Source organism: Macrotis lagotis, chromosome X (assembly GCF_037893015.1).
Source record: "Macrotis lagotis isolate mMagLag1 chromosome X, bilby.v1.9.chrom.fasta, whole genome shotgun sequence".
Classification (NCBI taxonomy): domain Eukaryota; kingdom Metazoa; phylum Chordata; class Mammalia; order Peramelemorphia; family Peramelidae; genus Macrotis; species Macrotis lagotis.
This window is the reverse complement of record NC_133666.1, coordinates 48990829-49016711: the sequence shown is the minus strand read 5'-3', so window position 1 is coordinate 49016711 and position 25883 is coordinate 48990829. Positions and strand designations below refer to the sequence as shown.

The 25883-nt window shown below is 42.8% G+C and overlaps 1 protein-coding gene across 1 annotated transcript; it reads right to left on the bottom strand.

The window, feature by feature from the left end:
• Positions 1-1565: 1565 nt before the first annotated feature.
• Positions 1566-25270, bottom strand: PGK1 (phosphoglycerate kinase 1). The gene is made up of 11 exons (XM_074207758.1): positions 25174-25270; positions 17064-17114; positions 13894-14049; positions 13628-13772; positions 9762-9865; positions 8140-8259; positions 5904-6018; positions 5427-5606; positions 4766-4943; positions 4422-4520; positions 1566-2968 (listed from the first exon to the last, which is right to left on the bottom strand). Exons 1-11 carry the CDS (start codon positions 25236-25238, stop codon positions 2928-2930), a joined length of 1254 nt encoding a protein of 417 aa, XP_074063859.1. The 5' UTR covers positions 25239-25270; the 3' UTR covers positions 1566-2927.
• Positions 25271-25883: the final 613 nt, after the last annotated feature.

The following is a 25883-nucleotide window of genomic DNA, read 5'->3' as shown; positions in this document are numbered from 1 at the left end:
CAAAAAAAAAAAGTTCAAAAGTACAAATCCCATGATTAACATACCAATTCAGTTATTTCTCTTCTGCATCCCTTGCCTTCAATGGGCAATAGTATGGAAAATACAACCTATACTTTTACAATCCATAATTAAGTGCTCAAGACATCAAGACCCCTTTTGACAGATATCACTACCCACATTAATCAATAAACGATGATACTCACAGTATCCAATATCCACCTCTTCCCTTAAAAGCTGTGGTTTTTCTAGCTCTTAGTTTATAGCTTTCCTGTTTTTTCTCCCTTCTGTTTAATGTAACAGATTTCCTTATTCATCCATCCTCCAAGCTCCTGACAAAATCTCTATAGGCTCTCCTTGATGCACTTCAGTTCCCTCTTTCTGACTTGATTGTTTCCTTTGGTAACAACTCAATGTTCCAAAAAACTGAAAATGTGGAAGGCGATCCACGAACACCTGGGACACACCTAAGTCAATCACTCAACTACAGCAGCAACAGTTGAACTCAACACAAAGCTACAAAATAGTACTCACTACTAATAAGGTTGGATTTTCAACCTTATTTTTTAACTATTTGTGGATTCCTCTCACCTCTACGTACTTTTATTTAAAATCCTTACATCCAATTATTAAATTTAACCTCACAATCTTGACAACCTCACTCAACTTCCTGTCCTTGGTCAACAACTGATAGATATGCACTACTCCCCAAATCCTTGCATCAACAATTTCACAAATTTGTCCCACCCATCCACCCATCACTGTTTCACTTACCTTTTCTTACCTCACCCATTGCTTGTAGTCTTCCTCTTCATATCTTTGATTCTTTCCCTTTCCCATCAACTGTCTCAGAAGTCAGAAGTAGAATCTGAAGCTGGAACTTGTTCTTCCTTTTTTCCTCAATTTCTCTTCCCCAGATTCAATCTCTGGCCTTATTAGTCCAAATTCCTCCAAATCAACTATACCACTTCCTTCTCATTCAACCTAAGTCCTTTTCCTACAGGAGCTAGAAGCAGAAATATTTCATATTCTGCAAAATGAGGTTTAAGATTTCTACAATCCTTTACAATTCTAAAATTCAGTGATTTAATCCTAACTAGACAAGGAAGCAGGGGACAGTACCTTCACCAATCTCCCTCCCTTGTTCTTAACTGGAATACCACTTGACTCCCTACAACCCACAATTTAGTGTCTAAGTGCAGAAGGGGGTGGAAAGCAGGCAGTATGGTTAGGGAACTATCCAAGGAGCCAAGATGACCTGGGTTCAAAGTTGACCTCCATTACATACCAGCTGTCATTGACTTATCAGGACTAGGCAACTCTTTCTGAAAAGGTATTGATGAACTTCTTCCCACAGGAGTTCCCTATGCCAATGAATCACAGATTTGTGCCTGTCCCCTGCTATGTATTAGCCATTATCCCAGCAGTTTGTAAGTTCTTTGAGAGGGATATCCATGGAAAATATGACCTGTATCCCCCCCGATTGTAATGCCTAAGAATTTGCCCAAGACACACACATATATATGTCTATATGGACACATGTCCATATGTGTGTGTGTATATATACATATACATATACACACATTCATACACATACACACACACACACACACACACAATTTAGAGAGAATTTCCACCACCCCCAACCCCACAATGATGAGCATAAGAGACGCTCAGTAAGATTCCCCTTGATTCTTCTGTGGCAAATGAGCAGTTTCATGTCTGGATCTTCATCCCCTCTGTCATCCAGACTGTTTCCAGCTCTGCTGGTTGGGGGCAAAGGCAGCGTGGAAAGAACATGGGATTAGTTATCATATCAACATTCATATTATGTCAAATGAGAGAATAATTGTAAAAAGTGCTAGCATTGTTCCTGACTAACAGTAGGTACCATATAAATGCTTCTTCTCTTCTCTTTCCCTTGTCCCCTAGTTCTGACTGTGCCACAGTGTGACTTGAGCATGGTATGTAACCTCTCTTGAGCCTATTTCTCCACCTGTAAAATGAAAGCCTTGATTCTCTTTTAGTTAGATCTAAAATAAGATTCCATTCATTTACAGCCTTAAGTTCCTCAAGTTTTTTAGTCATAGGAGCCCCCCAAATTGCAATTTTTCAAAATTATTTTGTCTATTCTCTACTTTTCAAAAACCCAAACATCTCCTGTTTGGCCTAATCTCTCTATCTTCAAGCCAATCCTGCCCCATTAACTTTGCCAATTCAAACATTTCTCTGCAGTCAGGCAAATTCATCCCTCTAACTTACCCATCAGCATCCATCCCTTGGGTGGCCCAGGCCTCGCCTCAGTCTGAGAAAGTAAATGTGAAACCACTGGAAGCTCTTTGAAAATGTACCTGAATACACTGAACTGTTCTAGTAGAAAATGGCAAAGGCAAATGGGCCCTTCTCCAGATCCCGCATGACAGAAAAGAAAGAAGAAAACAATTTAATTGAGCTGGCACGTTTATGAAATGTTTATTTAACAGGTCAACCTTACCCCCCAACCCCAACCTGGAGTTTCTTCTTGTTTCCATACTGTATGTGAGTAATGACAATAACAGCTTCTGACAAAGCTCAACAAACAAACTATTTCAAATATGGCTAACAGCGGCTTTAGCTTTTTTTCTTTCTAAAGGCAAAATATAAATATGTGTTTGTGTGTGTGTGTGTGTATACACACACATATTCTACAGATCACAACAATGGTTTGTTTAGACACTAAATAAGTTCAAGTGAGATCTGACAATGGGCACACCCAGGAAACACAAAGTTGAGTTGAGCTGCTTCTGGGGCTCTCGTTGCCCCATCTTCTGACCACTGGTTGAGTCTTGAGGGAGAAACTTGCCTAATGCCAAGGAAGGGGACTGGAAGCACTGCAGTGTCACACTGGAAGGCTTGTGCACAGGAACCAGCAGTCAGGAAAGGGGCATCCATTAGACATTACTCAGGGCGGCCACCCCAGGGAGGACTTTGCCTGGTAGGAAGAAATAGTCAATGGGAAAATTACTCTAGACACAGAATCAGACAAGGCCCTGCAATGTAGGGGCCTGGAAGTGCTCCTGACTAAATGCCAAATGCCTCGCCTCAAAGTTTCACCACCATTAAGCTGGATTTTGATATAGCAGCACCTTTGCTCCACAAAGACTTCATTGTTGTCCAAAATCCTTGGAAGCAAGTTTGGACAAGTCCTATTCCTATGTGCGGTGGGGGGAGGAGGCGTGGACAAGAACACTACATCTAAATATGCTGAGATGAATAAAAGCCCTCTAATGTTAGGAAAATTCCACCTTTAGTGCAGCCCCAGAAAGTCTTTTTTTTGGACACCAGTCAACCTCGAAACAAAGTCTTGAAAATCAATTACCTCTCGGTCACTGACACAATAGTGTGAACAAAATTTTGATTAAATTACTGAAAAGAACCATCTATCGCTCATTATTCAAGTCTCATGAAGTCCCTGCTAGAACACTCCTAACAGCTGAGGAAACCCTGACAGGGCCTCAGGTCAATGTAAAATGATCCCAGCTCTTTTCATTTCTCGGACCAAGGGTTAGAAGAAAGGTCATCTCACATAGGCCTGGTTCCAGGCAGATCCGCACATAAATCACTACAGCAGATGTCTCAGGAGGTAGATAACATCTCGGTCACTCTCCATGAGGGGATCTAGTATTAGTTGTCTATTAGCCTCATGAAAGGGGTCAACTCAAGGACCCCTAAAGAGAACAGTTTGGCACAGGGGAGGCTACCGTGTCCAGCAAAGTATTAAGGAATTAGGGATTTTTGCCAGGACAAATCAATTGTAATTAAATAAGACTTTGAGAGTCTAGTTCAAAATTACCCATCAGATAAATTACATATTGTTGAATTAAATTTTTAATTGAATTTAAATAAATTAACCTAAATTTTAAAAAGGTATCAGATGTTTAACGAGATTGTCCATGTATAATCTATATCAGATCATTTACTGTTTTGGGGAGGTGGAAGGGAAAAGTGGAAGAAAATTTTGGAATTCAAAATCTTACAAAAAAAATAAATGTTGGAAATTATCTTCACATGTAATTGGAAAAAATTTTTTACTTAAATTTAAATTAGAAAAAAAAAGGTATTGGGGCAGCTAAGTGGCCCAGTGGATAGAGCACCAGCCCTGGAGTCAGGAAGTCCTGAGTTCAAATTCGACCTCAGACACTTAATAATTACCTAGCTGTGTAGCCTGGGGCAAGCCACTTAACCCCATTACCTAACAAAAAAACTAAAAAGACATTGAAGTGCATCAGCTCCTCCACTTTCCACTAACCAGCTGACAGTAAAACAAATTCAAACTAGCTACCTCCTAACATACAAAGCAAACTTTCCCACTCTTTCATTGTGTTCATCATCCCCCCACTCCCCCTGCCCAAAGATGGCAGAAGAAAACATCACAGCTGACTCACCCTCCAGCAGCTCTAGACTGGCACCACCCCCAGTGCTCACATGGCTGACTTTGTCCTCGGTGTTCCATTTGGCACAGCAAGTGGCAGTATCGCCACCACCTGACAAGTGATGAGCAAAGGGGAAGAAAAAGAAAGCTGAGCATTGAGGATGAGGCAATGTGCTCCTTACACTACAAGGGAAACAGAATCCTTCCTTGGTTCCACACATTTGACTTTTCATAATTTTCCCGCACATGGCCCTGAGGAGGTTCATCAAAATTCCCCTAGGTGGCAGTTACACCATTTGGCCTATGGGAACGAGTGTATCAGCTTACATGGCTAACATCTGGGGAGAGTCCCTTTACCTATGATAGTGATGCAGCCCCTCTTGGTAGCCTCCACCACATTGTTCATTAGCTCTTTGGTTCCCCGAGCAAATGCTTCCCACTCAAATACTCCAACAGGTCCATTCCACACAATCTGTTTGGCCCGGGCCACAGCTTCTGCATACTTCTTGCTGCTCTCAGGGCCACAATCCAAACCCTAAAAAGAGAGAGATGAAAGCTGAGCCACGAGGGAAATGCACTTGGACAGATAGGAGCAAAGGACTTTCATTTGATCATAAGGAGCCAGGAGATAGGGTCTCTAAAGGACCAAAAGTTAGCCCCCAAAAGTAGCTACTTGCCTACCTTGTGCAGAATTTGACACCAAGTCAGCAGAAAAGAATGCTGATTTCATTCATTTTATGTGAAGTTTATCTCCTTAGGAAAGGCCAGGCGGGTTAATTTGTGTTTGCAGATATAAACTTACAGTAGCACTAAAAACAAAACCAGGAATTGGTAGCCCCAGTTCTTTAGCTGGTTCAGTTCTTTAGCTGGAACCTTCTAGCAAAGGCCTAAGGCTGTTTCAATACTGGCACCTTCTCTCTAGGGAAACCCCTTCCACAAAAGGGAAAACTCATTAAATGATGACTAAATAAACACATTCTACTCCTGCCTCATAGTATCATCTACCAAGGGGTCTCACCATCCATCCAGCAGGAATGCCAGAGGCCAATGTGGCTTGGCCAGTCTTGGCATTCTCATCAAACTTGTCCGCTATGACAAAGTCAACAGGCAAAGTGATCTTGACACCATTCTTCTCAGCTTTGGCCATCAAGTCTTTGACAATCTTGGCCCCTTCTTCATCATAAAGTGAAGTCCCAATCTGGGGAACAGGAGACAGAAGGAATGAGGAGCTATTTGCTAAGGACATCTACACAGGGCCACCGCTGCCCCATGAGACAAATGGGGAACTGATATACAATGTATTAATAAGCAAGAACAACGGAGCAAGAAAGGAGAGGAGCAAGCACAGGAGATTGTTCAATAGCATAGGTGAAAGTTTGGGGGATGTAAGGGAAGCTGATTCAAGCTCAGATTGGGAGTTTGGAGGACTTCATTTTTCCTTCAGGCATGCAGAAGTAGTCATAGTGTTCCTCATCCAATTTTGTTGGTTTCATACCTCCATGTTATTGAGCACCTTGAGGAAGGTGAAACCCATTCCACCACCAATGATCATCTCATTGACTTTGTCTAGCATATTGTTAATCAACTGGATTTTGTCAGCAACTTTAGCTCTAGAGAAAAAAAACAAAGAAGCACCATCCAAATAAGGATCTGGCCCCTATCAAGTGGCACTAATGGTCAAATCATCAGTAGGGAAAGACACACACATCAATGTCCCACAAAGAGGAGTAACTGCCGAAGCATCAACACCCTAATCAACTCTGCACTATAGTACTCCTCCCCTCAAATTCTTTAGACTGTGTATATAGATCACAAACATCTTCTCTGGGGGAAAATGAGCTCAGAGTTCCCTGGGCTTTGTGGCCAAGGCTACAGAATTAGGAATATGACCTGGCTATTGTCTCTCAGCCCTGATCTACAACCTTCAACTTGGGTGCTCTGTGCTAGTTATTCATCACAGAACATTTAGTGTTTCCCTTGACACTGAAGGGACATTCCCAGGATAAGGGCAAAGTCAGAACAGATACAAATTTGAGAAGTCTAGCGTTCATCCCAAAATATAATTCAGAAAAGAACTCAATTTCTTCATGGAACCTCCCCACTTAGCTAAATCCCACTCCAATGAACTTATCACTTTTCACCTTCATTGCTTGAAGAAAGTTCAACTGGGGAGACCTTTTGTTTTACAAGCCCAAAGAAAACTATCATTTGTCTTCTCATCTTCTAGAGATTTGTGTGTCAGAGCACAGGAAAACAGTAGAGCAAGAAGAAAGGAAAGGGGAGAAGGAGATAAGGACATTTTCTCCCTTCGAAACTTTTTCTTTTATTTGAAACTTTCTTTATAAAAATAAAAGATGGTAGTATACATCTCCTCTATGTTCCATGTTAAATTACTGTACCATTCAATATTTTTTGTGAACTTAGATTAACTTACAGTTATTTTTTTAGGTTCTGTTTTTTGCAAGGCAATGGGGTCACACAGTGAGGTAATTATTAAAGTATCTGAAGTCGGAATTGAACTCGGGTCCTCCTGACTCCAGGGCCAGTGCTCTGTCCATCGTGCCATCTAGCTGCCCCATAACTTACAGTTCTTCAAAAGGTTGACAACAATTTGATTCAGAGTTCAAAGTCTCCAGGAGACATGGGAAATTCTTAGGGCCTTTAATTTCACCAGTGAAGCCCATAACATATTGTTTGGTAGACAATTAACCTCAAAAGAATACATCAGAGGGACAGTGTTTTTTTTTTAACTAGAATAGAAAAAGGAGCCAACTTAATAGGAGATAAAGAAACTGGACTATGATGCTGTCATCTGACTGTGAGCCTCTGGAGGGCAAGAATTCTATTATGCCTGTCTGATGCCTCAGTGCTTAGCACAAAGCACACTGTAGGCACTTAATAAATGTTTATTGCCTAGCTGACTTGAAACCAATCCAAACTCTGGTGCAGACTTTGTTCTTTGTTTATTATTTTCCAAGAGCCTACCAGACACTATTAGGTGGTCTCCACTCCTTATCTCCAAATGGAAAAGGAGGTGAAGATGGAGGCTGTCTTAAAAGTCAATTTCAACTTGACAAAAGCTTGCAGGCAGAACTTCCAGGATATTCTTTCACTCACTTTTTGTGAGGACAAGACTAAGAGAATAATCCAGGATCCTGACATTCTGTGCTTTTTGAGGGCCTGGCTGTTGAATAGTGCTTCAATTATCTGAAACTAGTCCACATTCCCAGGTTAAGTTTACTCAGGGAAATGCTGAGTGTTTTCTGGCCCATGGACTCGAACCACTACCCAGAAAGGTCGTGGACTCCCAATACAAGAATCTCAGAGCTGGCACACAAATAGCTTTGCTAGGGGTGGGGCTGCTACCTGCTCACTGAACTTTGACCAAAGACAGTCTCCTCTAGGTAGTCATTTCTTACCCCTTTAGAGTAAAGTGAGAATTAAGTACCAAGCAGGGAAAAAATCATTTGACAAAATTCCAGGGACTGAACATGTAAAAATCAATGTTTTCCAGCTTTTGGGTGCAAGATCTGAGATTTCTAACTTTAACCCAAGGACTCAGAGGTCTTTTCTGCTTGCCCATCTGCCCTCAGAGAAACTAGTTTAAGATGGGCAATTTTTTCTTAAAACATTTGTAGACGAAAGGTTTCCGCTGTCCAAGCTGAAGAGAAAACAAAAGAACCACCTACTAGCCTTTCTTCTACTCCAAGAACTTAGAAAGCAACTCTTACCCGCCCAAGATGGCCAGGAAGGGTCTCTCTGGGCTCTCCAGGGCCTTGGCAAAGTAAGTCAGCTCCTTTTTCATGAGGAAACCAGATGCCTTCTGAGGCAGATTCACTCCTACCATAGAACTAAGAAAGGACAAAGAAACAGCATTAAGTTTTCAGACGCTCCCAGGCCTGGTAGGAATCCGGGACACCATAGGGTTGTAGTTATTACCCCATAAAATATGAGGGAATCACACTTGGATACAAGTTGAGCCTCTGACTCCTGAAACTTGAATTTTGAAACTACCCCGGTTTTCTAGTGTTTAACTCACTAAGTCAACCAAGAGATGGAGCTTGGATATATCTCCTGGCCTACCAGGAGATATTTGGAAATAGCTTCAAAACTCTGTTGGAACAAAGCAAGAACTTAATAGACATTTGCTCTCTCCTCCCCACCCCCCCACCCCCCCAGCCCTTTGACTGGTACAATTATGTATTACAGTTATCTGCATGAGCATGACATTAATCGTTTGGAGTCAAATACTGAATTCTCCAAGTTGATATGAGAAGTGACACAAACACGTCACTTGCCTTTCTGGGAGTCTCAGTTTCCTTATTTCTAAAATGGAAGGTATGGTGAAGTGCCCTAGGATGATGTTTGTGGTCCTTCGAGGTCAAAATCCTCTTGTTCTTATGCTCAAAGCTCTTGCCTAGCTCTTGATGGTTACTGGCTAAATGGCTTCTGCTTGTCATTCAGGGCCCTCTACAATCTGCTGCCATCCCTCTTCTGCCTAGTCCCACTTCCTATCATCCTCCTCCATCCTGGACAACTTGCTGTTCTCAAAATGTGCCTCTGCTTTATGACAATCTCAATGGCTGCAGTGTTTTCTCCTTTTCCTATTTTACCAATTGCTTTCTCACCCAAACTCTGAAGACCAGCCCAGGAAAGGACTCTTGATCTCCCAATGAATATTGACAGTCCCCTCCCAGAATTCAGCACTTTGTTTCATATATAATAATCTACAATATACATTATAATAAGAGGACAGGTTAACTTCTCTCCCTACCAGGGAGGCAAGGACTAGTTTTTATCTCCCTTAAAACTGAGTAGAGCTCTGCACTAATCCTAATTTTTTTTTCTAACTAAATTGCTCTCCTAAGTGCAATTAGGAGTAGAAAACAAATCAAAGGTTCCAGAAGGAAGGCCCACCATAGGGCACAGTACAGCTAAGTTACCCAACCCATGCTGTAGTTCATGGATGGTCAAAGCTCTCCAGCATGACTTAGGCACTCGAGGACAATAAATAATTAGCCAACTGACGACAAAGCTGGTGATGATTTCTCAATTTGCTTCCTATTAGTGGCATAAGCTTTGAACCCCTGCTTCTTTATGTGAGAGAGAACTGCCTTGGCTAGTCTTCAGGACTAGCATTCTCTGTCAGATAACTTCATGAACAGCAATCTGTTATTGTCCCCTATGGTTCAGGAAGAACAAATATGAACCAGACTACCTGATCCATATCTCCCCAGCTCTAAGATCATGATGACTTTCAACTTTTTCTCTCCTCTCCCATCTCGAAGACCCTGCCTTGTTGGCAACACTCGCAGGCTCTTGGTCTAGCACTACAATGGAAGAAATTGGGTACCTGTGGGCACGATGAGCAGTACCAAAAGCATCATTGACATAGACATCCCCCAGCTTGGAGAGGGATGCTTGGAAGGCTTCGACTTTGGCTGGCTCAGCTTTGATCTGAGAAAATAAACACAAAGAGCATCAGTATCTCAGAAAGTAACTAAAAAACATATTTCCTACCCTGGAAAGAGAAAATAACATAGCACAGGCAATCTTATACAACAATTTTAAAGACCTAGGAAATGTGGAAATTATCAACAAGATTACATGTTGTCTTTCTTCTCCTCTGCCTAATGCTTTGTCTCTATGGAATGACAGAGAGAGAATTAGGCATGAAAGTCAGAAGAAACTTCACTTGGTCCAGATTGTTCCCATCCCCACTTATCACTCACTAGCTGAGCATCATGGGATAATCCCTGTGGGCATCAATCTCTTCACTCACACAAGGATGGGTGTTCACCTAGAACTCAGCCTCTGAAAGATTAGGCCTCAACAAGGTAACTCTCCCTTTGGATCAGGTGCTAGTTCTTCTGGCTTCCATTCTCATTCAAATACATTTTGCCTTTGGAAAAGTCATGATTTCATTCTATGTCCCAGAGAAACTACTATACTAAGGTACTTCCTGTCTGGTCCAGAATCCTTCATACAGGTTCCTCACAGAAGGAAATACAGCAGGTTGAGACAAAAGAAGACAAGGATAATTTGACCAACTGCAGCTACCAATCAGTGCTCCAAGATGTTGTCCATGGACCACAAACAGAAACACAAAGCAAAGAAATAAAAGGAAGGATTTAATACCATCGAATGATTCAAGCAACTCCTCCAAAGAGATAACATGACTGTTCCTCCTAAAAGATTGTGTGATGACAAATTCAGGAAGCAAGATGAAAATATCTAAGGATCAGGACAGCCGCAGGATAACAAACTGGCACTGATGTGAACAGGGCAGAGACCAGAAAGTGGGACCTAGAATATTTGGTCTGAGACTCAGCAGGGGTATGCATAGTACTAGGTGCTAGGGATACAAAGAAAGGCAAAAACACTGTCCCTGCCTTCAAGGAGCTCCAATTCTAATGGAGACAACTAACTAGATAGAGAGAAGATAAGAGTGGAGGGAATACACTAGGTGATGAAAAGAAATTAGAAACTGAGGGTCCTGGAGAAGGTGGGATTTGAGCTGAGTCTTGAAGGAAATCAAGAAAAGGAAGAGGCAGGTGAGGGACAGCATACCAGGTAGGAGACACTTAGTAGAAACAAAGACACAGAGATAGGAGATAAAGTGTCACAGCAGAACTGCAAGAAGGCAAGTGTGTGAAGGAGAGTGAGATTTAAAAAGACTGGAGACCTAAGAAGGGGCTAGGTTATGAGGAACTAGGAACTTTAAATGCCAAAAAAAGAGTTTCTATTTAATCCTGTAAGTAATCAGAAGCCTCTGGAGTTCAGAAAGTTTACCTCAGGAGTTGAGGAAAACAGATTGGCAATCCAAGTTTGAGGAAATGAGGGAGGGTCCAAATTTGTGGTTGTGTGAATGAAGAGAAGGGGACATAAGAGATGTTTTGAAAGTACAAGTGCTTATAAAAGGGAAGCCAAAAGGTCAACCACCCTCTGTAACAGGCAGCAGCTCCAAGTAAAAGCACTATCCCCATTTTTTCAATGAAGTTAATGGAGGCTCCAGAAAGTGAGGTGATTTACCAGAGATCACAAAGATACTAAGCCTTGGAGCTGGGAACTGAACCCAGGGCTTTTAGTTACAAGACGTGAGCTCTTTTCTTCTCTATGATAGGACCTTAATGAATTTCTCCCTCCATGAAAAAGGCACAGGGCTCCCTTCCCACTTAAGACTGTTCAAATACTATGGAACACAAATATTTTAGGAGGAAAGTGCTCCAAAACAGTGGTGTCAAACTCAAATAGAAGTCCGACTGCTGCTGCTACATACTGACTTAAAAACCACAAATTACCATTAGCTATGTTGTATTGCATTTTTATTTATTTTGTTAACTATTTCCCAATTACATTTTCATCTGGCTCGAGACACCCCAAACTTTGTCAGCAGCCTCTGCTCTACAGAGAAGGTTAAGACAGCACCTCAGAAGTCTTCTAGAATGAACTTTTATTGACTTTTATTGAACTTTTATTGAGAGCCTAAAGCAGAGCTGAGATGCCCTGGTGTGCTATGAAACTAAAGATCCCCCAAAAGCACTGCCCCAAATTCCTCCTTGGGACTGCAACTTGCCTTCTGTCATTTTTCAAAGCTTCAAACTGTGTGTCTTGGGTTTCAGTGGGGAAAGGACACAGCACTGTAGGTCAGCATTTTACTACTACTGTAGCAAGATGATGCCAAAGATAGGAGAGGCAAGACCAGGGCCATTGGTGCTAAGAAAAGAAACTGCTTAAAAGCAGGCACTCCCTGTTGACCTTAGGAAAATGTCAGCTGTGCAAAATGAGACCAAGACACTTGGCCTGGAAGGTCTACTTGTTACAAGACCTTAAAAGTAGAAACTGCTAAGAGCCCCTCTGGCTCCTCCTTCTAATTAGCAAATAAGTAGGAAATGTACCCAAGTGGATCACCGATGTTTGGCTTTCTGATTAGATTGTTCAATTCCGCGTAATAATTTAATAGAACTCAAACTATTGTTCCAGTAGCAACAAACCTTCCAACATCAGTCAAATTCCTTCTCAAGATACTCAATATTCTTTTTTTTTTTTGTAACTTGAGGAAAATAGCCTTTTCTGTTGACTTCAGAGATCTTGAGAATGAAAAGTAATTCAGTATGAAGGTACTTCCAGTTCTTCCAGAGAAGTGTTAGAGAATCCCACCCCAGCTCCAGCCACCTGGTAAAGATCACATCCTTCACTTGCTTCCTCTGCACCCCAGGACTCCCCACCCCAATAGCTTTCAATAGGCACACTCCCCAACTACACTAGCCCTGCAAGTGTCTCCTCTTTCCAAACAACAATACAAAGCACCTTCCCCATTATATTCTAGCCTTTTGTTCCAGACCTTAGTAAGAATTCTCAAACCCTGAACTATGTAAATATTGCTCAATTCTACTGAAGGCTCAGCCAGTAAGACCCTGCTCTTGCTCGCCCCTTGTACCCACAAGAAGCAGCAATACAACATTCAAAATCACGTCAGAAATCCCCATTGTCTCTCCAAAGTGATTCCTCCATTTAAGCCATATACTGGTAGAAAATAACAACAGCAACAAGAATGATGTTCCAGACCTTGTGCTTTACTGAGGTACTTTCTAAAGCAGTTATGTCCAACCTGGGGGCTAGGGAGTCTTATCAGGGGATCCTTTGCATTTATGGTAGTGCTGCCATTTTGCTGTTGTGCTTGTTGGTGATGTGGGTTGCACTGTATTCATAAATGAGTCCCTTGTTGGGATTTTGTTGAACATGGTAGCTCGGGAGAGCTAAAAGATTGGCCACTCCTGTTTTATTTATTTATTTTTTAGGTTTTTCAAGGCAATGGGGTTAAGTGGCTTGCCCAAGGCCACACAGCTAGGTAAATGAACCCAGGTACTCCTGACTCCCAAGGCCAGTGCTCTATTCACTGCACCACCTAGCCGCCCCTCCACCCCTGTTTTAAAGGGAGCATCATGCCACAGCTGGGCAGCTCAGGAAGAGATTACAGCAGTGAATAAGTTGAATTTGAATCCGGTCTCGAACATGGACTGGTTAGCTGATCCTGGGCAAGTCACTTAACCCCAGTCTGCTTCCCCAAAAGAAAAACAGAATAAACACATAAAAGGAACCTGAATGGTTTCTAGGCATTTATCTGTTTTTAACGTTGTGCAAGCCTCTTCTGCCACTACTCTGTAGGTACCCATCCCTTCATTTTCCATTATTTACTGTTCAAACCTAAGGATGTACCTTGTTCCCAGAAGCATCTTTGCCTTTTCCCTCTTCTTCTACATGGAAGCGCAGATTCTCCAGCAAAATGACAGAACCAGCAGGTGGGTTAGCACAGGCTTTCTCCACTTCTGGACCCACACAATCCTTCAGGAACAGAACATCCCTGGGAATTAAGAGAAGGATGTAGAGATCTGATTGAACAGAAAGCTAGGAAACTGGTGACAAACATACTAGTCAATATGGCCCATTCAGGAGGCTACCCAGCACCAGAATCTAGGACTTACTTGCCCAGCAAGGATTTGAGCTCCGCAGCCACAGGCTCCAAGGAGAATTTGTCAGGCATGGGGATACCATCGGGACGGCCTAAGTGGCTCATCAGAACGACGGCCTTGGCTCCATTTTCCAAGCAGTATTTGATGCTAGGAACAGCAGCCTTGATTCTATAAACCAACAAGAAGAGGTAACAAAGGGATCATTCCAAAACATTAGTAGGGACCTTCGCTTCATGAGATAAAAGTCCTATGCCCTTCCCAAGTCCCTCCATACTTTCTGGGAACAGCTTCATGATATCTACTAAAATCCCATCTAAGTTAAATTTTTTTTCTGATCCTCTGATTACTTCTCCATCATGTGTCAATGTGGTAGATGCAAGGTAGTTGAGATGGCAGACATTTTCCTCTCTGAACACATTTTAATTTTAAAAATAAAGTGCAAGTCAGTGTAATAGAATATTAAAATAATGCCAGTTTATGTGTCTGTTAAGTTTGTTAGTTTAGTAACTTTGTATAAATTCATTTACATATTAGCTCATATATTATATCTTAAACCTGGTTTATTTATACATAATCAAAGTGATACACAGAATGCACTATTTAAAAAAATAAAAAAAGAATGCACTATTTAGACATTTAAAACTTACAAACTGAGTTAGAAGACACAGAGCTTGAAGTAACAACTTTAGAACAAAGGAAATCACTGACATTATAATCAAAGTTATGGTTCTGGACTTTGGTCCCCCACAAGCATCAAAGTGGATCCCTAAAGCAAGCATTTCAGAAAAACAAAAGAAAAAAAAAAAAAGGAAGGGACCAAAATTCACTAGAGTTCAGGCTCAGAAGAACAAGACATATGCAAAGTTCTTTGGGGGCAGCTAGGTGGTGCAGTGGATAGAGCATCAACCCTGGAGTCAGGAGGAGTTCAAATCTGACCTGACTTTTTTGTTTGTTTGTTTGTTTTTTAGGTTTTTTTCAAGGCAAATGGGGTTAAAGTGGCTTGCCCAAGGCCACACAGCTAGGTAATTATTAAGTGTCTGAGACTGGATTTGAACCCAGGTACTCCTGACTCCAAGGCCGGTGCTTTATCCACTATGCCACCTAGCTGCCCCAAGGCCTCAGACTCTTAATAATTGCCTAGCTGTGTGACTTTGGGCAAGTCACTTATCCCATATTAAATAAATAAAAATTTTTAAAAAGATTCTTTGGATCTGTCATAGGATCCTGCAGGACCCTAAGTCAGCTAAAAAGTGAACCACGAATATAAATGAGATTGGGAGGCAAAAGGACAAAGACTGAAGGAGGAAGTTGAATGAGAAAGAGTTTAAGGAATTAGGAGTGTTAAGCCTAAAAAGAATGGTTGCTATCTGGATGAGAGAAAAAATTTTAAGTTTGGAAAGAGAAAAGAACTAATATAACAATAGGGGAAAGCTGGGGAGGCAAATTTTGGTTCAATAAAAAAAGGGAAAAGTCTCTTAACAGAAGAGTTCTAAAATAAAAAGCACTTCGCTTATTAGAAATGAGTTCCCTATTAGTGGAAATGTTCAAACAAAGGCATGGATGGATGCCCACTTAATTTCTGTTCAGTTAACACATGGATACACTGGAATCCATGAATAATCCATGGTTCTATAAATACAATGTCTGTGAAGTTAAATTTGTTCTTATCAGGGTCACTTGCTTACCTAACACTAGTGGTCACTTTTTTTCTGATTCCCATTTTTACAAATTTCATGGATTTCTGAAAATGGGAGGACTGCTCAAAGATAAATTTTTTACTCCTCTCAGATATTAAATTTTTTGAATTTTATGTTATTTCCAAAAACAGATTTCTTTTGAATACTCCCAAAGAAGGCAAAAAGTAAGAGGAAAAGGCTGAATGAAGCAGACCTCATCACCATGGTACATCCATCCCTAAACCAAGTCTTAAGACTATATTCCACAACATGGGAAAACTTCTTTCCAGTATCAAATAATCAAATTAGCATCATTGATATTTATGTCTGAGTTTGGGAGTCAAGAGCATAAATTTTTCTTGCTTTGGAACAAAATTTGTTCAATTTTTTTTTTTAGGTTTTTGCAAGGCAATGGGGTTTTGAACCTAGGTACTCCTGACTCCAAGGCCAGTGCTCTTATCCACTGTGCCACTTAGCTGCCCCAAAATTTGTTCAATTTTTTAAAAACAATGAGATGCTCATTAAATAGGTGATTTGTCCTTGAGTCATCTAGGGGAAAAAAAGTCTGATTTAAGTAAACAGTTAAGTACAGTGAATACTAGAATACATTAAATCTACCATGTACTTTGTATACAATTTGGGGACAATGAAAATCAGGAAGCAAGGCATCTTAAGGATTTATCATTCTAAACAGTGAAAAATTTTCCTAATGGGGAAGTAGGGTAATGAGAAAGTACCTTTATAAAAACAATGGATGCACAAAGTGCCTCCTCCCAACCTGGAAATATTTTGGTTTTAGTTATTTTTTAGTTATTTTTTTCCCTTTCAAACTATCATTATCTCCAGATTATGGTTCTGGAGCAAAATGAGAGCAATCAGATGGAAAAGATGTGCTTACATTCTAAACAGCTCTCCTAAAGACTCTATAATGCTACTTTTGGAAATCACCTGAAATCCTAATAACATATTCTGAACCGGGGTCCGGTAGAGTTGATTCATGGATTTGTTGTTGTTGCTGTTCAGTTATTTTCAGTTATGTCTGACTCTTCATGACCCATTTGGGGTTTTCTTGGCAGAGATATTGTAAGGGTTTGTTATTTTCTTCTCCAGGTCATTTTACAATTTAGAAACTTTGGTAAATGGGTGAAGTACTTGCCTAGGGTCACTCAGTGTCTTGAAATATGAACTCAGGAAGATGAGTCTTTCTGATTCCAAGGGCTCTATCCATTGGATTACTAACCTGTTTCCTTTGTAATTCTATGCATTTTATTTAATGCATTGAAAATTATCATTTATTCATTCAACATTTATTAAGTACCCTCAACGAAAGCACCAGGCACCACTGTGTTTAACATAGGGGATACAGAAGTCTACAATCTAATGATTCTCATTATTCTAAGAGATCTCCAGACCCAGACCCAGAAAGGAGGAAGAAGTCCTGTTTGACACATTCCCTCCCCCCCCATATCCCCAACTGGGTCCAAGGGACCTCTGTAGGGATCTTACCTCTGGTTGTTGGTTATCTCCTTGTTCTTCATGGGAACATTAAAATCCACCCTGCAAAGAAAAGATTTAAAGTTAGGCACCTTAAACTATAGGTGAGACTAGCTCCTTCAGAGAACCATTTATATCCACTGAAAGTGCCAAAGCCATCTCAGTTCCTAAGATGTCTGACTTCCAGGATAAGAAAACCAGAATTATCTCTGTTTGGGTGATACACAACAATGCATGGCTATTGTCTGATTCTGCAAGCAACTAGATATAGATAGATAGATATAGATAGACATAGATATAGATATGTGTACACACACACACACACACACACACTTATAAAATCAGTTCACAGGGGTGATTTAGTTGTTTTCGAAATTTAGGAATGATCAAATCAAAGGACAAGTCCTCATGGGTATGATCAATGAAAATGAAGGGTCAAGAATTCAGCAGGGAAATTAAGAGCCTGACAAAAAGAATTTTTACTCCCTTCTAGATTCTCCCAACCACTGAGACACCCTGGGATTCTGAAACAAAGAGACCAGTTCACAAATTATCCCTCTCCAGTCAGGGTTAAACCAAGACCTCAGGTTGGCCCTTTCATCTGAAGTCGAGGTACTGTCAACTCTAAAGAAAGTGATTCTGTAATGGTCATAGATACCAACCCAAAACACTCAACACTTTCCTGGTGTCCATCCTTAAAAGTGAAATGCTACTACCCACTAGACCAGGGCTTGACTGTCAGTTTTCAAGAACCAAGAATTCTTTTAACAATAATAACGGGAGCAGATACGTGGCACAGTGGAATACTGGCCCTGAAGTCAAGAGGACCTGAATTCAAATCTGGTATCAGACATTTAATAATTGCCTAGCTATATGACCCTGGACCTAAAATAAACAGATTGCCTTAAATGAATTTTGTCTTAAATAAAATTTTAAAAAATGACAGATTCTTGTCGTAAGGTTAAAATGAGATAATGTATAGATTTCTCCTGACTTCCTGGGACTTCAGTCTATTTTTCATAGAATAGAGCTAAAGCTGGAAAGGACCTTAGAAGCCTGTATTTTACAGATAAGGAAACTGAGACAGAGAAATTAAATGACTAGCCCAGAAGCACATGGCTAGGAAGTATCCAAATCTAGACCCTTCAGATCTCTGTCCACTACACCATGCTGCTTCTCAGGTTTCTATCTGTCTGAAAACAACATAGGATAGTGATGTTTCTCTACAAGCATATACTGCAATCATGATTGATTGCTGGTCCTCCCTCCACTGATGGAGCCCCTAACTCCTCCTGATCTTAGCAGATGATCCTTGAGCATTTCCACAACCAAAAAAATCTACTTAGTGACCTCTGAAGCTAGGCTGCTTATTAGGCATCAAGCTTTCCCTGGTTTGCTAGGATCTATCAGAATTTGGGGTCTGCTACTGTAATATTGAAGGCTTTAAATCCCTCAATGCCCCCTCCCCCCCACATATGTGATCTCATTGATCATAAGCACCCAATGAGGCAAGTGCTCTTATCTGAGACAGAGATGTTCAGTGGTCCTCCCAAGTGTCTGAGGTGGGGCTCTGATGCAGTCTCTCGTCTCAGTCCATTTGAAAATCTAGAAATGACTGCTTTTTAAAAAATCCAAAACCAAGCTCTGGTAACTCCAAGTAACTCAATCCTAAGAGTTAGTTTTGCTTAACTCTCTTTCTTTGCTAGTGGGGGAGAAGATGTAGATAATAGGAAACAATGGGTGACAATGGGCATCAAGCTAAGAATTTTTCACAAAATCAAGGGTGGAAAGGAGTACAAAATCTTTTTCTTGAAGGCCTGAGTTCCATTCCACAAGAAACACAGCTACAGCAGGGGAAGGAGGAATTCTGGTTTCAAGTGTTCTACTAAACAGTGCAAGAAATTCCAGAGAGGTTCAAATGAGAAATAAAATTCAAGAAATTAGGAAGAAATTTTGATGAGAAAATAAAGCTCAGTGAAAAACTTAAAAATCAAAATTAACAGAGTAGGGGGAAAAATCAAGTAGCTTGACTTGGGAAACTTTTTTTAAGACCATACTGCTGAGGAAAGAGATCTGTATGGCAGCAGGTGGTTTCAGGCAATTTGATCAGATCCCAAACATCTCTTTTTAAATATCACAGGCAAGGCATCTTGCCAGCTTCAGTTCACATTTCAAAGAGGATGAAGAGTAGTCTATTTTAATGATTCCTTTCCCACAAAGTATGCAGAAAGTCCATGCTGAAAAAGCTAGGGGCAGGGCATTCTTACTGAAAGAGCTAATGCTTCCCACTCTTCCTCCAACAAAGGACTGCAGAGGAATGGAAAAAGAAGAGTTACTTTCTGATACACTAGGGGGCCACAGAGTCAAGCATGAAATCCACTTGCTGCATGCCAGTACTCTTCCCGCTCCTGTAATGGGCTTTACCTCCCCCTTTCCTCATCAACTCCTAAATCCTCACATTTCCTGTTTACTTCATCTTATTCCCACCTCCCAATCTTCTCCAGCTATGCCAAATTCCATGTCCTCTGGCCCAAACAACTGAAATCTCAACCTTCTCTTGCATTGGTGAGAAGAGGGGATGGTTTCACTTTTTTTTTTAATGTTTTTGTAAGGTAAATGGGGTTAAGTGGCTTGCCCAAGGCCACACGGCTAGGTAATTTTTAAGTGTCTGAGCCCGCATTTGAACCCAGGTACTCCTGACTCCAGGGCCAGTGCTTTATCTGGTTTCACTTCTTTAACCTTAAGTCTCTTCCCCTAAAAAATGGTGAGACTTTCTATCCTGCTAACTTATTGTCAAGAAAGTGATTTTAAAATTGTAAAGCACCATATGAATTAATACCAACCTTGTCAAATTGAATAACAAGGCTAAGAGATTTGTTTTCAGATTCAAGGCATAGAGATTTTGGAAGGAAAGAGAAAAATTCCTATTTTTATGGGATAAGTTAGGAAAAATGGTTGCTAGGCAAACGTGTTACTTTTAAGATGGCTCAAGACAGGGGCTGTGCAAAGACACACACTAACATGCAGTTAGTGGAGCTGTTCAACAATTTTGGAAACTATTTTGTAATTATTTTTGAAGTCTTCCAACTGCTCGTATCCCCTGACCAACCCTTTGACCCTCTCCAATAGTCACAGAAATAATTTTGGGCGGTGGGGGCAGAGGGTGCTCACCGATTGAGGAATGGCTAAATGTTATGTAAATATAATGGAGTATTTTATGGTACCCTGGGAAGTGATGAATTTGAGCAATTCAGAGAAACCTGGGATGACTTATCTGAATTGATAGAGTAAGGCAAAGCATGTATAACTATAAAGTGAATAAAAATAACATCAAAACAATTCAAAATGAGGGCAGCTAGGTGGCGCAGTGAATAAAGCACTGGCCTTGGAGTCAGGAGTACCTGGGTTCAAATCAGAGACACTCAATAATTACCTAGCCGTGTGGCCTTGGGCAAGCCACTCAACCCCATTCATTGCCTTGAAAAATCTAAAAAAAAAAAAAATCTAAATTCTAAATGATTATGATTAATCCTGGTCCTGAGAGTACATAAGGAAATATACTTCTCTCTCCTTTCAATAGAGGTGGAGAACTACAGGTGCTAAATGTGGCATATGCTATCAAATGAAGTTGCCACCACTAATTGATTTGGCTTAACAGATTTTTTCCTTTTTGGGGGGGGGGGTGTGTTACTATTCATTAGGTGCAAATAGAGAAGCAAATAAAATTTATCTTTAAAAATATGATAGCCCCAAACCACGAGTGTGCAGATATTAAATAACCTGCTTATGAACAAGACACACTTTTCTGTTTAACCTGCATTATTTTTTTTTTTGTAAGGCAATTGGGGTTAAATAAACTTGCCTCGGATCACACAGATAGTCTGAGGTCAAATTTAAACTCAGGCCCTCCCACTCCAGGGTAACCTGCATTGACATTTTCTCCAGTGCTTTCTTCAGTTGAGCAGATCAAACAATAAGGCAAGCCCTGACTTTATAGGGTTTGCCATTAACAATTAGTATGCTCCTGAGCTGGCTCAAATTGGCTCCAATAAAGCCCAGTATTCCTTAGCTATCAGTTAAAAACAACTCAGTTCTGCTCTAATCCCCACCCTTGTACAAACATCTGTCCTAACTGGTCAGGAGACAGAGTTCAATGGTAATTCCCCCCAAAATAAACAAGAGCTAGAGAGTGGGTTTTTAGGGCAGCCTTTCACAACAAACAGGCTAGGATTACTCAGTATCTCCTTTGAAGACCAGGATATAATGTCTAGCTTTCCTTTTAGTATGTTGAGGCAGGGGGGCATGTATTTTGGAATGGAGAGGTGAGAGGAGTAGTATATTGTTCTCAAAGACAGGCTATTCCTTGAAATCAGGTGACTAACATTACCACAAGCCAGCCAGGTCTCTTGATATTATTAAGTGATCTCCGTAACATTTAAACTGGTTTTCATTACCAGAAGAGTTAATCTAGGTATCTTCTGCAAAGGACTTGAAACTAGGGAAGTAGATATACTAGGAACACCTCTCCAGAAAAACTCTGGGAATGAGGCCTATTCCAGAATCTCCAAGGGCAAATGTTTGCAAGGATTGGTTCAATCATTCAAACCTGATTCTTGAAGACTCCCAGGTCTCTGTAAGAGTGCAGATCTAGTTTTCTTCTTAGCTGGAGCTCTTCCTCCACACATCATCTGCTACACCTCACTTTATTTTTATTTTTTCATTGTTTTTTTGTAGTAAGGCAATGGGGGTTGAGCGACTTACTCAAGGTCACGAAGCTAGGTAACTGTTAAGTGTCTGAGGCCAGATAGGAATTCCATCCTCCTGACTCCAGGGCTGGTGCTCTATTCACTGGGCCACCTAGCTGCCCCTGCTATACCTCACTTTAAACCAATCTCTCCTCCCTCCCTCCACACAAAACTGGAGCTTTCCTTACATCCAGATAGGCCTGGGGTTCATAATTTGAGTTCTCTAGCAATATGGAATAGGTGAAGGCTTGCGAAGTGGTTGGGAGGCAGGAGACAGGGTCTATTCTTAACTCCCACTAAGTACTAACAAGTCACAACCTTCCATGTCCATAAGATGAAGCTTTATTAAATGATCTGTAAGCTCTGCTGCAGTTCTAATTGTCTGATTCTCTTCTCTACTACCTTCCCCAAGTAAATTCTTTCATTTGCACACAGTACATTCAGAAAATTAACAAATGTTCTGCTACATGATAAAAAGATGAAAATCCTTTTTTCTCCCTTGTATTCTCAACTCCAGCTTCCATTTTCATCCAGAACACAACCTACAGATAATCTGTCAGGTTAAAGCATGCCAGAAGGAAAAAAACAGAAAGCCAAGAAAATGGGGAAAGAGAGGTGCTTACAAGATGGCTATAAGAGTTGTGAAGGGAAAGGAAATGACATTGCATAAATGTGGCAGCAGAAGGTTGACTCATAGGGTTGGGAAGCCTGAAGGGCACTGTAGAGACATGACCAGTGAGCTATTAATTGGCAGCACTTTATTCTCAAATTTTCAGCCCAAGTGATTGTACTATTTATCCTAAATATTCAGATGTAAGTCAGGATACCAGAAAAGGTGGGCAGACTTCATAATTCCCTTTGCTGGAGGAAAAGAAGGCAGTCAGGAAATTGGGGCTCTGGGCTACTGCCAGCAACTACCACAGAGGCAGAAAAGCAAAAGGGAATTGTGCTGGCAGCAAGCACATGGCTGACTGAGCCTACTGAAAAGAGTGGGCTCAGTCCCACAATCCCAAATGTGATTCATTGTTCAAAAGACCTACATAAATTGGCAAAAAAGGAAACTTCCAGACCTTCTCAGCAACCAAGTAAAGACAATGTTTTTGATCATCTGTGGTAACCAGAAGCAAGCTAGGTCCTGCTGCTTCAACGTGTCTAAGGATCCAGCAGTCAGGAGACCAGGGATTTGGACCAGCCTCTACCACCAATCAACTGGGTGACCTTGGACAGGTCATTTTCTGTTGGGGCTTGGCTGGTTCCCCTCAGGCTCCGGGACTAAATTGGGAGAAACTGTGAACCCTGTGGAGGAAGATGCTTATCATACCACTTCCAGTGGAAGAGATAAGCACATTCTATTCTACTTTCTGAAGCTCCAGTCTTTAAATAAAGAAATCAAAGTTCCATTTTCATGTATTCAGAGGCTAAATAGGTAGAGGCAAGCCGCCGGCAAGAAACTTCTAAGACCCCATTCTACTCCACCCAGCTGCATGCATGAACCAAGAGAAAGTAGAGGTGACCTTGAGAACCCTTGAGTCTAGAGATGGGGTGAGAGGAAAGGAGAAAGGAAGTAAGAAAAGCCTCTGAGAGGATTGCATAAAATCCTCTCCTTTTCTGGGTCTTAGGCAGAAGTGTCCAACTCCCTACCGAAGCACTTGAAATTCTCCATTATCTAGGAGGGGCCCTTATATACAACAAAAGCAGTTTAGAGATGGATTGCCTAATTCCCAGCAAGCCTGAGAAATGTGGACATCAAAAATGCTTCTTCGGAGGGCTAAGCTGCTGCTGATTCTGATGGGGAATGACAACACTGGGGAGGTTATGGGTGACCCAATTTAGCTAGGGCTCAACTAGAAACAGGGAGTTAAGCTAAATGACCTCCTCGGGTCTCAGGCAGGATTAAAATCTGTCTCAGTTCGTTCTCTTTGCTTCCAAATAAATGTCCTGCAATGCTGAAGGAAAAAGCACATTAAAGGGGACTTTCCCACTGTGTGATGTGTCTGTTCACATAAGGAAGGTCAGAAGAGCTGCCCTGAGCTGCCAGAGAACCTGGACCCCCTGGCAGTCAGGCACTTCCCCCAAAGGGAAGGATGGGGCACTGCAATGACTATACATATATGGTCTTCAACCTAGGGACTCTTTTAGACCATGAGGAATGAAACTGTTCTGCAATTCAATGTTTGGCTACAGTTTGCCCTTTTGTAGCCCAGATTTGGGAGGGTGGAGGGTAGGGTTGGAAAGGGTTTAAGAAATCATCCTACTCCACCCTCCTTTTACAAAAGAAGAAACTGAGGCTCAGAGAGGTGACTACCCAAGGTCACCGGGAGGAAGCGACAAAGCCAGGCTCTCTTAACTCTCAATGAAGCTCTCTTGTGCCATCATTCTGGTTTGCTTCTTTTATTTTTTTCTCTATCTCCAAAGACCCTAAATGGAGGGGTTCAAAGATCTGAATTCAAGTTCTGCTTCCCAGGGATAAAGAAAAAAAACCATCTCATCCTTCTGAGCTCGTTTTTTTTTTTCATTTGCCAAGTGGGCATCAATGCTTGTGCCTCCCTACCTCAGCAAGAATGTTTTAAGAGGCAAATTTATGGAAAGGGCTTTGTGAGACAGTCCAGGAGAGAAGAAAAAAAGCTTGGCAGCCGGGTCCATGGGGCCCAGGCACCTCAATAGAAACAAGGAAAAAGAACTCTACAAAGAGGGTGGCATCAGAAAAGCTGGGTGGGTTCCCAGCTTTTTTCCTAGCTGTGGGACCTGGGGCAAACTCCCTTCCTGACTCAGAGGCGGAAGTTTGTTCATCATTGAGGTGGCAAGACTGGGGCTTTGACCTCAAGGATGCACCCCGACTCCCAACAGCATCCGTTTGGAGATGGAGGAAGCGGGGATCCTCAGCTAACACCGCCCCCCCAGCCCAGCGCTGCAGCCTGCCTTGTTACACAAGCTTAGTGGAACAGTACCGAGTAGCACCCTCCCCCATCCATCTTGGGGCGCAGGAGGCCCCCTTTTCTTCAGGCATCTCTCATTTCCGTTCAGCAGCTGAAAGCAAAAGGGGCTTTCTTTTCGGGAGGGGGAGGGGAGGGATTCTTTATGTAACAGCAGGAGGCCTGCCTGGAGGCGGAGGCAGGGCCCGGGTGACCTTCGAAGGGGGCCCTTCTAGGACTGGGGCTCCCAGATGGGCGCGGGGAGGCCAACGCCCCACACGGGGGGGGGGGGGGACCGCGACCCCAAGGCGGCTGCATGGGGCGGGGGGCGGCGGGGGGAGGCGAGGAGCACCTGGGCGCCAGGGGAGCGGCGGGCTCCCTCTCGCTGGGGCCCCTGGGGCCCAGGAGGGCGCGGGGGCGGCAGAAGAGCCCCCTCCCAGCCTGGGGGCCACCGGGATACGCTACCTCATGATGACCCTTTTCCCCTTCAGGTCCACCTTGTCTAAGGTCAGTTTGCTGGAGAGAGACATGTCGGCGGGGCGGCGGGGCGGCGGCGGCGGGGCTGCGGCGCGGCTGGAGCGCGGGCTGCCTGGGCTAGGGCGCGGGGCGGCTCGGCTCGGGGCGGCTCGGCTCGGCGCGGCGCGGCTCTGCTCGGCGCGCTGGGGTCGGTGCCTACTGCCGAGAGGCCGGCGCGGCGCGCCGCCTGGAGCACTCCCAGAGCCCGCCCCCGCCCCGCCCCGCCCGGCCTGCAGAGGCTCCCGAAGCTCCCATTGGTCAGGGCCGCGGCCGAAGCGCCCGGCCATTGGCCCGGCCCGCCCTGCCCCAGGCTGGTGGGGTGAGGGGGCGGGGCCGGCGGAAGAGGGAAGCCAGTCACGTCCCTCACGCAGCCCACTCCGAGGGCCCGAGGCGCGCGGAATAGGGCGGGGCCGAGAAAGCCAGGAAGAAAGAAAGTGAAAAGCGCCTTGTGCCGGCCGGAAGGAGGCTGCTCGTGGCGGAAGGGAGCTCCGGGATACCAGCCTGCGCCTGGAACGGGCACCTTGGCGCTCCAGCAAGCCGCTTGGCTTCACGCGGGACAGAGACCCAACCTAGCCCGCCTCTGCCCTCATCAGGTGGGGTGGAAGCGGGGTGAACAAAGGCCCGGGCTCTTGCCTTTCTCTCTGCTGCCTTCCTGGGGG